Source organism: Caretta caretta, chromosome 5 (genome assembly GCF_965140235.1).
Source record: "Caretta caretta isolate rCarCar2 chromosome 5, rCarCar1.hap1, whole genome shotgun sequence".
Lineage (NCBI taxonomy): Eukaryota > Metazoa > Chordata > Testudines > Cheloniidae > Caretta > Caretta caretta.
In genome coordinates, this window is record NC_134210.1 from 50,809,691 (window position 1) to 50,823,032 (window position 13,342).

The following is a 13,342-nucleotide window of genomic DNA, read 5'->3' on the forward strand; positions in this document are numbered from 1 at the left end:
GTTGATTGTGATCTCCAGCAGCATAGTGACAGGTTTCAGAGTAACAGCCGTGTTAGTCTGTATTCGCAAAAAGAAAAGGAGTACTTGTGGCACCTTAGAGACTAACCAATTTATTTGAGCATGAGCTTTCGTGAGCTACAGCTCACTTCATCGGATGCATACCGTGGAAACTGCAGCAGACTTTATATACACACAGAGAATATGAAACAATACCTCCTCCCACCCCACTGTCCTGCTGGTAATAGCTTATCTAAAGTGATCATCAGGTTGGGCCATTTCCAGCACAAATCCAGGTTTTCTCACCCTCCACCCCCCCACACAAATTCACTCTCCTGCTGGTGATAGCCCATCCAAAGTGACAACTCTTTACACAATGTGCATGATAATCAAGTTGGGCCATTTCCTGCAGAAATCCAGGTTCTCTCACCCCCCTCCCAAAAACCACACACACAAACTCACTATCCTGCTGGTAATAGCTCATCCAAACTGACCACTCTCCAACTTGTGAGAGCTGTAGCTCACGAAAGCTCATGCTCAAATAAATTGGTTAGTCTCTAAGGTGCCAACAGCATAACGTGGCTGCCTCTAGGGCAGACTCCCTGTCTATCGGACCCATGCCGCTTCCGGAAGCAGCCAGTGACGCCCCAGGGGGCAGGCGTCTCCCTCTGTGCACCGCTCCTGCAGCTCCCATTGGCCAGGAGAACTAAGGGGCGGTGCTTGGAGAGAGGGGCAGCATACGGAGACACATTCTTCCTCCCTTCCCCCCCTTCCCGCAGGGGTGCATTGGCCCCATCTGGGAGCGGCTTAGGATCAGGGTAGGCAGGGAGCCTGCCTTAGCCTCACTGAGCTATTGGAGGTAAGTGCTGCCTGGTGGGAGGCTGCACCCCATCCCTGAGCCCCCTCCCAGAACCAGCACCCCATACCCCTCCTGCAACCCAAGCCCCACCCTGAGCCCCCTCTCAGAGCCATCATCCAAACCCCCTCCTGCACTTCAGCCCTGAGCCCCCTCCTGGAACCAGCACCCCAAACCCTCTCCTGGACCCCAAGCCCTGGTTCCCTTCCCAGAGGCAGCACCCTGTACTCCCTCCTGCGCCCCAACACTTTGGACCCTCCTCCCTGAGTCAGCACTGTGATGTTGCATTCCATATGTTTTATGGAAATATGCTTATGAATGTGAATATGATGTAACTGGAATATGCTTTATGCAAAAGGTCTCTTGTAAGCTATCATAACAAAGGTTATAAACTACTGAATATATTTTTCCTATTTCTATGCATGTATCATTCTTGTGTCTGAAGCTAGACATATGAAGTATAACTCTGAGGTCCTATTGTAATTATGCAAAGTGTGGGCCGTGAATGGTTGTTTAGGATCTTGATGGCTCCCATTGACTAGGACAACTGATTGTAAGTGGTTTATTTACATGCAAGCCTTCCTCTGTACTGTAGGCCAACCCAGGAAGAATGGAGACTAGGGGTTTTACAGTGACATGTGACCATGTCACATGATACTGGAATCCATCTTAATCCTTGTACTTTTCCATTGGTGAGGTGGGGGTGGGGACAAGCACAGACAAAAGATTCCTGCCTTGTGCCAAAGCTATAAAAAGGGGTGGAGCAGGCCACAAAGGCTCCCAGTCATGAGAAAACCCCTGAGATGTCTGCTGGATCTAGCAAAGACTGTACAGGGGGGAAAGGATTTGGCCTAGACGAGGAAGGGGTCTAGTCTGTGGGAAAAAAAGCTTATTGGCTCATCTTTGAGCTTGAGATATTACCTGTAATCAGTTTCTTAATGTATTGGGCTTAGACTTGTGAGTTTGTTTTATTTTGCTTTTGTGACTTACTTTGTCCTGCCTATTATTACTTGAAACCACTTAAATCCTACTTTTTATACTTAATAAAATCACTTTTATTTATTAATAAACCCACAGTAAGTGATTAATGCCTGGGGGAGCAAACAGCTGTGCATCTCTATCAGTGATACAAAGGGCGAACAATTTACAAATTTACCCGGTATAAGCCTTATACAGAGTAAAATGGATTTAGATCCCCTTGGGAGCTAGGTGTCTGGGTGCTGGGAACAGGTAACCTGCTGAGTTGTTTTTAGTTAATCTGCAGCTTTTGGGGGCATGGCCCAGACCCTGGGTCTGTGTTGCAGCAGGCTAGGGTGTCTGGCACAACAAGGCAGGGTTCTGGAGTCCTAAGCTAGCGGGGAAAATGGGCTCAGATGTAATTTCAGCACATCAGGTGACAGTCCTAAGGGGATCTCTGAGTGCCCCACCCTGAGCCCCCTCCTGGAACCAGCATCCCATACCCCTTTCTGCACCCTGAACCCTCTTCTGCACCCCAAACTTGGACCCCCCTCCCAAAGGCAGCATGTGGTACCCCCTTCTGCACCCCAACACTCTGGACCCTCCTCCCAGAGCCAGTAGCCCCTGCCCTGACCCCCTTCTCAGAGCCAGCACCCTGTACGCCCTCCTGTATCCCAACACTCTGCCCCATCCTGGAGCCCGCTTCTGTGCCCAAACTCCCTCCTCGAGCTTGCACTCCTCACCCCTTCCCCCAGGCTCAGCCTAGAGACCCCTCCCACACTGTGAACCCTTTGGCCCCAGTCCAGAGCCTACACCCCCTCCTGAACCCCAACAACCTGCCCCAGCCCACTGAAAGTGAAGTGAGGGAGGGAGGGCGAGCAACAGGGGTGGCGGGGGTGGGGAGAAATGAAGTGAGCGGGGCAGGGCCTTGGGGAAGGGGTGGGGTAGATCCTGGGTTGCCCTTAGATTCAGAGAGTGATCTTGGGTGTAAAAGAGGTTGGAGACTACTGACCTGCAGCAACCCAACTTAACCATTTTTATTAAAGCTTGTTTTTACAAAAGCAAAATTTTGGGCAAAATTGAACTAGAGTTCTCCTTAAAACCCTGTACATAAACAGCTCTGGTGGTGGAGTTTGTTGGGTGTGTTTATAATTTCAGTAATTTGAAATCTCTCCTTGTTGCTTAATAGTAGGTCAGTGTCCATGTCACAGAAATCACCACCTTTTCATTTGGCACTAACTGGTATTCTTGTGACAAAAGTGAAGTAGCATGGAGACTGAACTACCCTCATGGTTAGGGATGAAGCTCTGAAGGCAGCACAGAAGTAGGAGTAGTAATACCATGATTCCCCCCCTAAAATAACCTGGTGACCTTCCAGCAACTCCCTTTTGCATAATGTCCCTTCATTATGTCGTCTGTAGTGTGTGGAGACATCACATTTCAGCCTCTACAGCTGGCATTCTTAACCAACTCACTGTGCACACAGACACAAACAAAAGGGAAAATTGTTCTAAAATGGCTAATTAAAGTTATCACTGTTTAACACACCTACCACTTATATTGAAGAATGGAGGATATTAAATGCTTCTTGTGATTTGAAACCTTTTTGTACAGCTGAATGCATACAATAAATGTATTCAGACCACAGGACTCCAGGCCACCAGATCTGTTTGATGCACATTTGCAAAGAAATGCAGAACTGGACATCTTTAAAAAGAAGGGTGGTGAAGCGAGAGGTTCATTTTCTAGCTTCCAGCTATAGCAGGAAAATAACTGTAGGAGTAAAATGAAAAACAATGACTTTAATGAGGTTTGTTAGTGCTTTCAGATGAGGTCTTGAAAACAAGTGCTATGTAGTGTGTGGAACCATAATATTAATTTGTACTTAAATATTTCATCCAAGTCTTTCAAAGCATTTTACATCCATATCTTTACCTCTTTTCCCTTCAGCAACACATGACATGCTGCTCTTGCACCTCTCATGTATTCCTTTGCACAATGGTGTTCCCTGTCCTCCAGGATTCAGCACTTGCCCTTGTTTTCCAGAAGATATGAAGAGTCTTGCTCATGTTTCACAGGGCTGCCAGTGTCTCTCAAAGAGAGCTTGGAGAATAACCATTTTTTATTTGGCTTATTGGCAATTTGAAAAAAAAAAATCCTTTTGAGTTGGTTCTAAAATGAAAACTTTAGGCAAATAGAAGTAGTAAAAAAAATAAAATTGTGGGTTGAACAAAACATTGTTTTTACGAAACTTTTCCTTTAAATTTTGAGCGTTAATTTAACATTTTTGAATTTGCTGTGAATGACATTTCAAAACCTGAAGTCATTTCAAACTGAAAAATTGTAACATTGTTTGGAAAATATCAAAACAAAATGCTTTGAGTTTCAGATTTATATTCTGAAACAATTTGGGGAAACAGACATCGGTTTACAAACTGACATGAAGTTATGTTATTGAATCTGCATTTTTTTTTGCCAAAAAAGGTTCCGTTGAAAAATTGAAGTCCTAATCACAAATGTGTATGAACAGAGAAGTATGTGGAGAAAAGTACATGCTTGATGCCAAGTGGGTTTTTTACTTCTTGCTTTTGTTCATGCATGTTTCCTGGCCTTAGGTTTTTATTAGAGGCATAGAGAAAATAAGTAGTTTGTGAACAATAAATGTTTTAATGCCCAAAAGCTTTCTCTCAAATGCTAAAATCAAGTTAAGTGTTGTGGAAGTTAATTTCATGTTGGAGGGGATTATAGATGCTTCTAGGGAAAAGAAAGTGACCACGGTAATATCTTGTCTTACTGTGGTTTGAATGCATATATGATGAATTAACTGCTTGAAATATGGAGTGCTCACAAAACAGTTACAGTTAATTCAGTGAATGGAAAAATATAAAAAATTGTTCTAATAAAATGTTCATTTAGTTAAACTGACTCCTTTAAGTGACCTGACTTCGACAATATATATTTTTTTTAAATTAGGCAGAAGATCTATTCTTTCTGCAGCTTACGTGGACAGTTCAAGATGGGAAGAAAGAGAAAAAGAGGTGCACAGCTTGGGTAAGGAAAGAGTTTTTACATTTACTCATGTTGACTAACTGAAAAAAATCTAAAATCATTAAGGAAGAGTTAATACCATTACTCACATTTTTTAGTACTTAACACTGAGTATTTGTGGAGTAAAATGCTACTAAGATTGAGTAAGAGGATCAGAATCCAATCCTGTAAGTTAGAAATATCTTGCCTGTCTGTACTATTGATCCAAAACAAAAACATGCAGATACTTTCTCCCAAGGGTAGACTTTATACCTTTCATTAAAATTAGAAAAATGTCTTTTCTGTAAATTGTTTTTTTTCCCACGAAAAATACACATTCCATGGATGTGATTTTTTTTATTATCTGAGAAGTTGAAGTGCCCATTCTAAGTTTTGATATCAAAATTTAAAAGGCAGTCTGTGTTACTTACAATTAACAGTAAGATGTGTTAGATGTGCAAGATGTCATTTTGTAAACTATTGGAGGATAATTTTCAAAAAGACTGACTGAAATCTCAGTGTCTGCTACATTTTTTTGCTGAGATTTATTAATTTTCTATCAGGAAAATTGAAACTTAGTTTTGGGTTTGTTCAACATTAAACCATCTGCTGTGGTGTTTCATGGGAGTTGTAGTCTGTGCACTTGTATTATCTCCTTTGGGCTGAGCTCCTGGGCTGGACTACATCTCCTATCTCCCTACCAAAATGACAGTCTATTTTGGTCAATTTCACAGCCATAGGATTTTACAGATAGTAAATTTCATGATTTCAGCTATTTAAATCTGAAATTTCACAATGTTGTAAGTGTAGGGGTCCTGACCCCAAAAAGGAGTTGGGGGAGGGGTTGTGGTACTGCTACCCTTACTTCTGTGCTGCTGCTGGCGGCAGTGCTGCCTTCAGAGCTGGGCAGCGGGAGAGCAGTGGCTGCTGGCTGGGAGCCCAGCTCTCAAAGCAGAGCTGTCGCCAGCAGCGCAGAAGTAAGGACGGCATGGTATGGTTTTGCTACCCTTAGTTCTGTGCTGCTACCTGCAGAGCTGGGTGCCCAGCTAACAGCTGCTGTTCTCCGGTTGCCCAGCTCTGAAGACAGTACAGAAGTAAGCGGGCAATACCGTGATCCCCCCTAAAATAACCTGCAACTCCCTTTTGGGTCAGGACCCCACCCCCTCAATTTGAGAAACTCTGGTCTTCCCTGCAAAAATCAGTATAGTATAGGGTAAAAGCACACAAAAGACCGGATTTTACAGTGGGAGATCAGATTTCACAGTCTGTGACACTTTTTCCTGGCAGTGAATGTGGTAGGGCCCTACTCATCGTGCACCACAGTATCCACTCTGAGCTGCATGGCATATCATAGGGTAGTTTCATGGCAAGCTTTCAGCTTCCTTTAGGCAAAGGGATTTTCCTAGCCATGAATGAGGCTGTAATCTGATCTCGATTATGCTTGGATAAATCCAGATGATCTGCACTAAGGACCAGTTAGTGCCAGTTGTGATTTGGGGGGGGCGGCAGAAGAGGAGGAGAAAGGTGTTGCAACTGTAGAAGCTTAGAGGGGGTGGGAGAGGAAATGTACTGCAGTATCCAGTCAGTTTTCTTGCCAATGTAAGATGTCGTCTCAAGTCAAGATTGGAAATCTTTCTAAAAGATGTGGTGTAGCTCAACAAGAAGTTATAGGATAGATACTGGATTACTGGGTGAAAGTCTATGGCCTGTGTTGTGCAGGAGGTCATGATCACCAGAATCCCTTGTAGCATTAATGTTTATGGATCTGTGAACTGCTCTCTATAGTGCATAACTTTTTCATCTATTCATAAATAACTGGACTGATACTAACTCATTTTACTGTACATAGGCTACCAGAGTTTTTTTATATCAATGACTATAGCCCTGATCATACAGCTCTCTTATGACACTTTTTGGGGAGGGAGACTACAACCTCTTTTCTGCCTGAGACATTGGACCAAAGCAGTTACCTTACTCCTGGCTGCCTCTGAAAGTCAAGACTGCTTTTCCCTTTCTCAGGGTTATTAGAACAAATTAATTCATTTGGTTTGGGTTTTGGTGTCTTGTTCCTGGAAGGAACAAAAGAAGTTAGTAAAACCATGTCATTTCTAATAGCATGTTGGCGGAGATGACATCAGACATCTGGACTGTAATCAGTCTTTGCTAATTGTGTTGCTGCACATTTAATCATGTGTGTAAGAGCAAAAAAATAATTACTACTAGGATGATTTATTCATATTAAGACAACTTGTTTTAGTAATATTGAACAATTTTTCCTGGACTCTTCAACTCCTGCAGAACACTGAGAAAGAAGATTAAATTGGCACTTACCCCTCTGTATCTGTTTTGCTGGTAGACGCCTATAATCTCTATGGTTGTCAATCTGGCACATCTCACGATGATTTAAAGAAAGTAATATTTTTGATATAAAGAAACAAGAAGTGTTTTTTACGCAAATTCCCTCTGTTCCACTGCTCTGATGACATGGTTGTGTTTCAGGCTTGTTCCTTTACTGTGTTATCTGTATGTGTATTGTTACAAACTTGACTCCATAAAAATAAAAGATGATTATAGCCTAAAGTTAATGTTCCTGGAGTGATAGGATTGAGACATCCAAATATTGCAGAGGAGAACTTAGTTTTGAATGTGGAACAAATGCAAACTAAAGAACAGTGGGTTTTTAAAAGATGAGATTGACATGTCCTGGTCATGGTTTTCAAATAGCCTACTGATCGGGAAAAAGTCTGTTTAACAATAGACTCTTCTGAAAATTAGATGCTCAAAAAGGAGGATTGGATGGACCTACATTCTCTAAAATTTCAGTTGATCTATCAACAAAAAAGATGAAATTAACTGACAATAGATTGATGGGAAGTAGAGACCGCAGAAGTGGGGCAGCAAAATAAGCTGTTCATTTTGTTTGAAAAAGCATTGGTGTTTTACTTATCAAAACTGTCCTATCAGAACAGTAGATGGCAGTGCTCTCTTTGTAGACTTCAGTGAGAAGGCCTTTGTTATAAAAATCAGTCCTTTCCTGATGGATCTCAGGAATGTAGAGGCCAGGGCCAGTTGTGTGTGCGCTGCATCTTATTTGCATGTTGGCAGTTGAGAGCAGAGAGACATTTGATGTAATACTAAAGTTACTTAGGGTGAGCTCTTGACTCGAGCCATCATTCAGTCTCCCAACATAGGACAGAATTTTTTCCTCCAAAGTGTTTTGTTTCTATAAAAACTGAAGTTGAGCACTTAACAATTCTGCACTGAAGTAGGTCTTCACTCACAGGACAGGTATGTCATAGGTACCAGCTTCCCAACATTGCCTCGTCAGTGGGCTTCAACCTTGTTCTTGATGATCACCATTGTGAGTGAGAGAGATGATAGTTCAGTCTCCATGCTAATTACATGTTTGCCATAAGGGTGCCAGTTGTCAGAGCGGTTTTTGTGATGGACAGATCTGGAACTGAACTGAGACCACATTCATGTTGCATCTGAAGTGGGATTTTTACCCAGGAAAGCTTATGTCCAAATAAATCTGTTAGTCTTTAAGGTGCCACCGGACTCCTCGTTTTTGAGACCACATTCATATAAGACAGGCCACTGAACAGCAGTCAGATGTTAGCCACTGTTGGCCTGAGTTATATCAGTAACTTAGGAGGTGAAAGACTCATTAGTTGGTTCCCTGAGCCACCCAATTGTAGGGAGCAGGAATTTTAGTTTCCACAAACAGATTTAAAAATAAACTAACAAGAAATGGAAGAGCCCATTATTTCCATGACTAAGGGTGGAAGGGGATGCCTTGAATTTAAGTGACCCCCACTCTTATTTTTCTTTTTAAAAAAAATGACATAATATATGTCTTCTGAAATATATGGTTATACTGTCTTCTGAAATAATTCAGTAAAAATTAACCTTGGATGAGAGTTGATCATATTAATCTCCTATTTGATAATTACCTCTGCTGGACAAAGTGTAAAAACATTTTCTGTGGATATTTGTTAGAATTTAAATACAAATTCACTTGGCCATGTAAACACTCCTTTTGTGTTTCCACACACATATGGTCAGGTTTTACTGCCATGAAAGCTAAGAAATGTAAATTATGCACTTGCATTCAGCTATCCCACCAGTAGGGTTGATCATTTGACCAGTAAGATATTGTCAAACAGTGTAAAAAATGGTAAAATGCTTTAAGCACTAATTTATTAGATCACTAATAAAAGAGTAAGACGTTATGGTCTCTGGCAGGCTTAGCCTTAGATACTTATGCCTAATAACAACAAACAAGTTACTTAACTGAATTACTTTAACGTAGAAAAATGCAAAACATAATGAAATGAAGTTCTAAAGAATGGCACCATGATGCAATCTAAAAAGATAGGCCACTGCCTACTTCAAGGCATTCTTGCTGGAATATTTGACAGTGGTCAAATATTTGTGGTTAACTGACGTTATTTGACAGGTTTCAGAGTAGCAGCCGTGTTAGTCTGTATTCACAAAAAGAAAAGGAGGACTTGTGGCACCTTAGAGACTAACATTTATTTGAGCATAAGCTTTCGTGAGCTTTTGACTGGCCAATTGATCAGCTTGCCACACCTACCCACAGCCCATTTATAATTTGCAACACAGCTATATTATTTTTTGTAAAAGCCACAGAATTAAATTCACAAAAACCACTGAATAATTTAAAATGAATTTCAGAAAAATCAATCTACTCTCACGCTCTGCAGACAGAAGCAAATCTGGAATATGTTCACTGCAAAATATTCATTCATCTCTAGTAACTAGAATAGAAGCTGCAGTTTGGCAGACAATGTTAAATTTTCAGTTAACCTGATTTCTGTTACTTATATGTTAAGCTTTAATTTTAGTGTGATTTTTATACTGGGGCTGAGGGAGCTGTGTCAGTAGTGCAAGTTACTTTCTGTGGTAAAGTGCTGACAGATTTCCAGCTTCATTGACACATCAAGGGGCTAATCCTGCAAGTCCTCTGTGTGTGCAACTCTCATCAGATAGTTCAGGGGGAGTTCTCGGTGTGCCTTTCAGGATTGGACACCAACACTCAAAGCTGTGCTAGACATCTTTCAGCTTCAGATAGAGATGCATTAAATCCTCAACAACTCAATGAAGTCTGAAAAATGACTGCTACAAATGCTCAAATAAATTTGTTAGTCTCTAAGGTGCCACAAGTCCTCCTTTTCTTTTTGCGGATACAGACTAACACGGCTGCTACTCTGAAACCTGCTACAAGTGTGTTTCCCAAGCTGTATATTCATTCACCACAGAACCATGTTGTGGTATTGTTTAAATACTGAACATATTCTTATTGTATACTTTCCTGTCTTATTCACTGTGTAGATTAAGAACTCTAGATAGTCTTATCATGCTCAGGTGAGCACCTTTCTGTAACTAGCCTTTAGCTAATTGCTGTCAACCTGCTGTTGCTGATACATATGTTGCCCTTGAAGAGTTGTTCATTCCACTGTTTGAATTTTATCACTGCTGTGAAGAATCAAAATGGCCTCTCCAACTGTTATCAGTTGTCTAGACCTAGATCAATTGATCAGATGTGGGAGAATTGAATTATTCAGTCCCTTCTACCATTCCCTTTTCTACACATTTTCAAAGGAATTTAAAAAAAAAAAGAAAAGTACAGCAGGTACATTTGCCCTTAAGCTTAGTGACTCAAGGCAATAGGTTGTTGACAATTTTCCATGCCTTCCCTAGGAGAATCTTGTATAACATTTATCTAAGGGTGGGGGAAAAATACTTGAGAAAGATAGTTGAAGTTAACAATAATTATGGCGGTAACTATGGCTAGGTTAAAAATCAGCATTTCACTGAGTATGGTAATTCAGACATGGTCTTGAGGTGAAAGGCCTACATTTTCCTACTTAGATATCTTGTGTTTAGACACCTAAATCCACATTTAAGTACCAAAATAAGTGGCCTTTTTCAGAGATGCTGAACAGTCTGTGGGAGCTGCACCTTCTTAGCACCTGGGAAGTCAAGCTGCTTACTTATATGCCAGAATACAGATTTAGATGTGTAGCTTTAGCCATCCTTTTTTGAAAATTTGGCAAAAGATCCTATCCACACTTGTAAATGAGCTAGATTTTCAAAGGTATTTAGATTTCTGAAGATGCAGATTGGCATTTCTAAAAATCCCACTAGATGCCTAGGAGCCCATCTGCATCATCAGGCATCTAAATACCTTTAAAAATCCAGTTGTAAGAGCTTGAACTCAGGTGGAACGGCTGGGTCTACAGGAAGCCAGCTGCAGCTCTGTAATTCAGAGCTGCCTCGGGTAAGTGGAGACTGCACAGGTACAGAATAAGTTATGCCTCTGGTGGTAGGGCCCTCAAAGACTTTACACCATTGGAGAATCAGGTGTAGTGGAGCCATTCTTCCCCCCTTTCCTGGCTATGGTCCACCTCCCCTCCTGCTCTGCTGAAGTATAGAGCTTAACATCCTTTGTGCTGGAAAGAAATTATGGCCGTTGCATATTACAATAACAGGTGGAAAACAAATTTTAAAATAATCAACACATTCCTTCTCTTTGTTGCACTGCAAGAGCCTGATCAAAAGCCTGTTGATATCAATAGAAAGACTCATTGATTGCTCAGTAGGCTTTGGATCAGGCCCTAAGTGAGTTGCAAAAGGGTCAGTGAGTAGAGCTGTTTGGAAAGGGGGCTGGAGGAGAGGTTTTGCGAGTCACCAGACCTGTGAGACAGAGAAACTACTCCTGGGGCTGCTGCCAGAACCATGGAGGCATTTGGTATCCCTGACTTTGCAATGGAGCTGATACACAAGAGAATAGAGAGACAGTGAATCTGTCTCTTAGTATCATGGATGGGATACCCTTGGGGCATATCTGAGATGCTGCAATAGAGCTTTTCCCAAGACATTGTTGTTCAAGAAAAATGCAAAAAGATTATACCAACTTAGATTTATCAAATTCAGTATTTAGCCCCAAAGTTTAAAACCACTGTGCAGACAGTTAAAAAAAATTACCATGTTGAGCTACTGGGAGGGTAATAAGATACTGACATATAGCCCAGTTTGCATTTGACTCGGTGTTTATCTTCTTTTTGCTTCTAGGAGTTGCTGATTGTTGGGGACTTATTTAGTAATAAAATAAGAAAAAACAAAACAGATGCGCTGTCCAGTAAACACCAAACTTGAAACCAACAGTGAACTTTCAAGGCATCTGTCCAGCTTGTTTAGGCACTTATTAATTTCACCGAATGCTTTAAGTTTTTCCCTAGTATTAAACATTTTGAAAAATCCTCCATGGATTTTGTTCTAACTTCAAATGAAAATAAAATACATTGCTAAGAACTGTTGTTTAATTTCATTACTGCATGCCCTGTTCCAGTTTGCAGAAGACTTAAATCTTTTACTGTCAGTTTCTCTCACTAACTTTAACTAGTGGAAAATAATTTTTTTATGTTTCTGCAGCTGAATTGGCCACATTAATGGACAGAACCTATGAAAGAAAGCTTCCTGTCAGCTCTTTGACAATATCACGGGTAAGAAAAAACTCCACTATAACAAAGATGGGAGTGACCTGAGAATACTTAAGAAATCAAGTGAAATCCTAAGGGATAATTATTTGTGCTGAGAATTCAAGTTGTAAACATCTTGTTATATTGCTAAATTGAAGCCTTAGCTCTGTAAAAATGTTGGCTCTATCCACCTGCTTTAACTATTTATTGTACTTGGATTGTAAGCTTTTCAGGGCAGAAACTGTCTTATTGTGTTTGTACAGTACCTAACACAAGGGAACCCTGACCCATTATTGGGGTCCCCAGATACTCCCACAATACAGATCAATATATTGGATCAGAGTCTCTGAAACTGGCACAGAAGGGTGTAACTTACAATCCCCTGTGCCACCCTGGCCCCGTGCACCAGAGGTAAAAAGACCCATCCTAGTGGAGTGCCGGCAAAGCTGCTGTTGCCTGCCCTTTTGTGATTTCTGTCTGCGACAGCAACAGCTTTAAAATCCAACAAGTGCTCCATAGCAGTGGCTCTCAACCTTTCCAGACTACTGTACCCCTTTCAGGAGTCTGATTTGTCTTGTGTACCCCCAAGTTTCACCTCACTTAAATGACTTGTAAGCAAATACTTCTGTATTTTTGTAAGCTCTCTCATTTTTACCATATAATTATAAAATCAGTTGGAGTATAAATATTGTATGGAACTTACGTTTCAGTGTATAATATATAGAGCAGTATAAACAAGTCATTGTCTGTATGAAATTTTAGTTTGTACTGAGTTCACTAGTGCTTTTTATGTAGCCTGTTTTAAAACTAGGCACATATCTAGATGATTTGAAGTACCCCCTGGAAGACTTCTGCATACCTGCCAGAGATATATGTACCCTTTGTTTAGAGCCAATGCTCCATAGGAACCCCTTCTGCATAGGTATCTACAGGAAATGCACTTAATGTATTGCCTTGCCATGTATGCTCCCTCTTCCACTTCAAGGCTTGCACTAGAGTG

The 13,342-nt window shown here is 41.1% G+C and overlaps 1 protein-coding gene across 3 annotated transcripts in view; it reads left to right on the forward strand.

Annotated features, from left to right (window-relative positions):
• The window catches only part of MRPS27 (mitochondrial ribosomal protein S27), a 61,052-nt gene that overhangs the window by 1,188 nt on the left and 46,522 nt on the right, over positions 1-13,342 (forward strand). For 2 of the 3 annotated variants that reach the window (XM_048851768.2, XM_048851770.2), the window contains exons 2-3: positions 4,784-4,861; positions 12,296-12,366. In XM_048851768.2, coding sequence (XP_048707725.2) covers positions 4,784-4,861; positions 12,296-12,366 — 149 coding nt within the window. Of the gene's footprint in view, positions 1-719; positions 857-4,783; positions 4,862-12,295; positions 12,367-13,342 lie in introns of those variants that run through there. The other variant, XM_048851767.2, reaches the window with a different exon arrangement.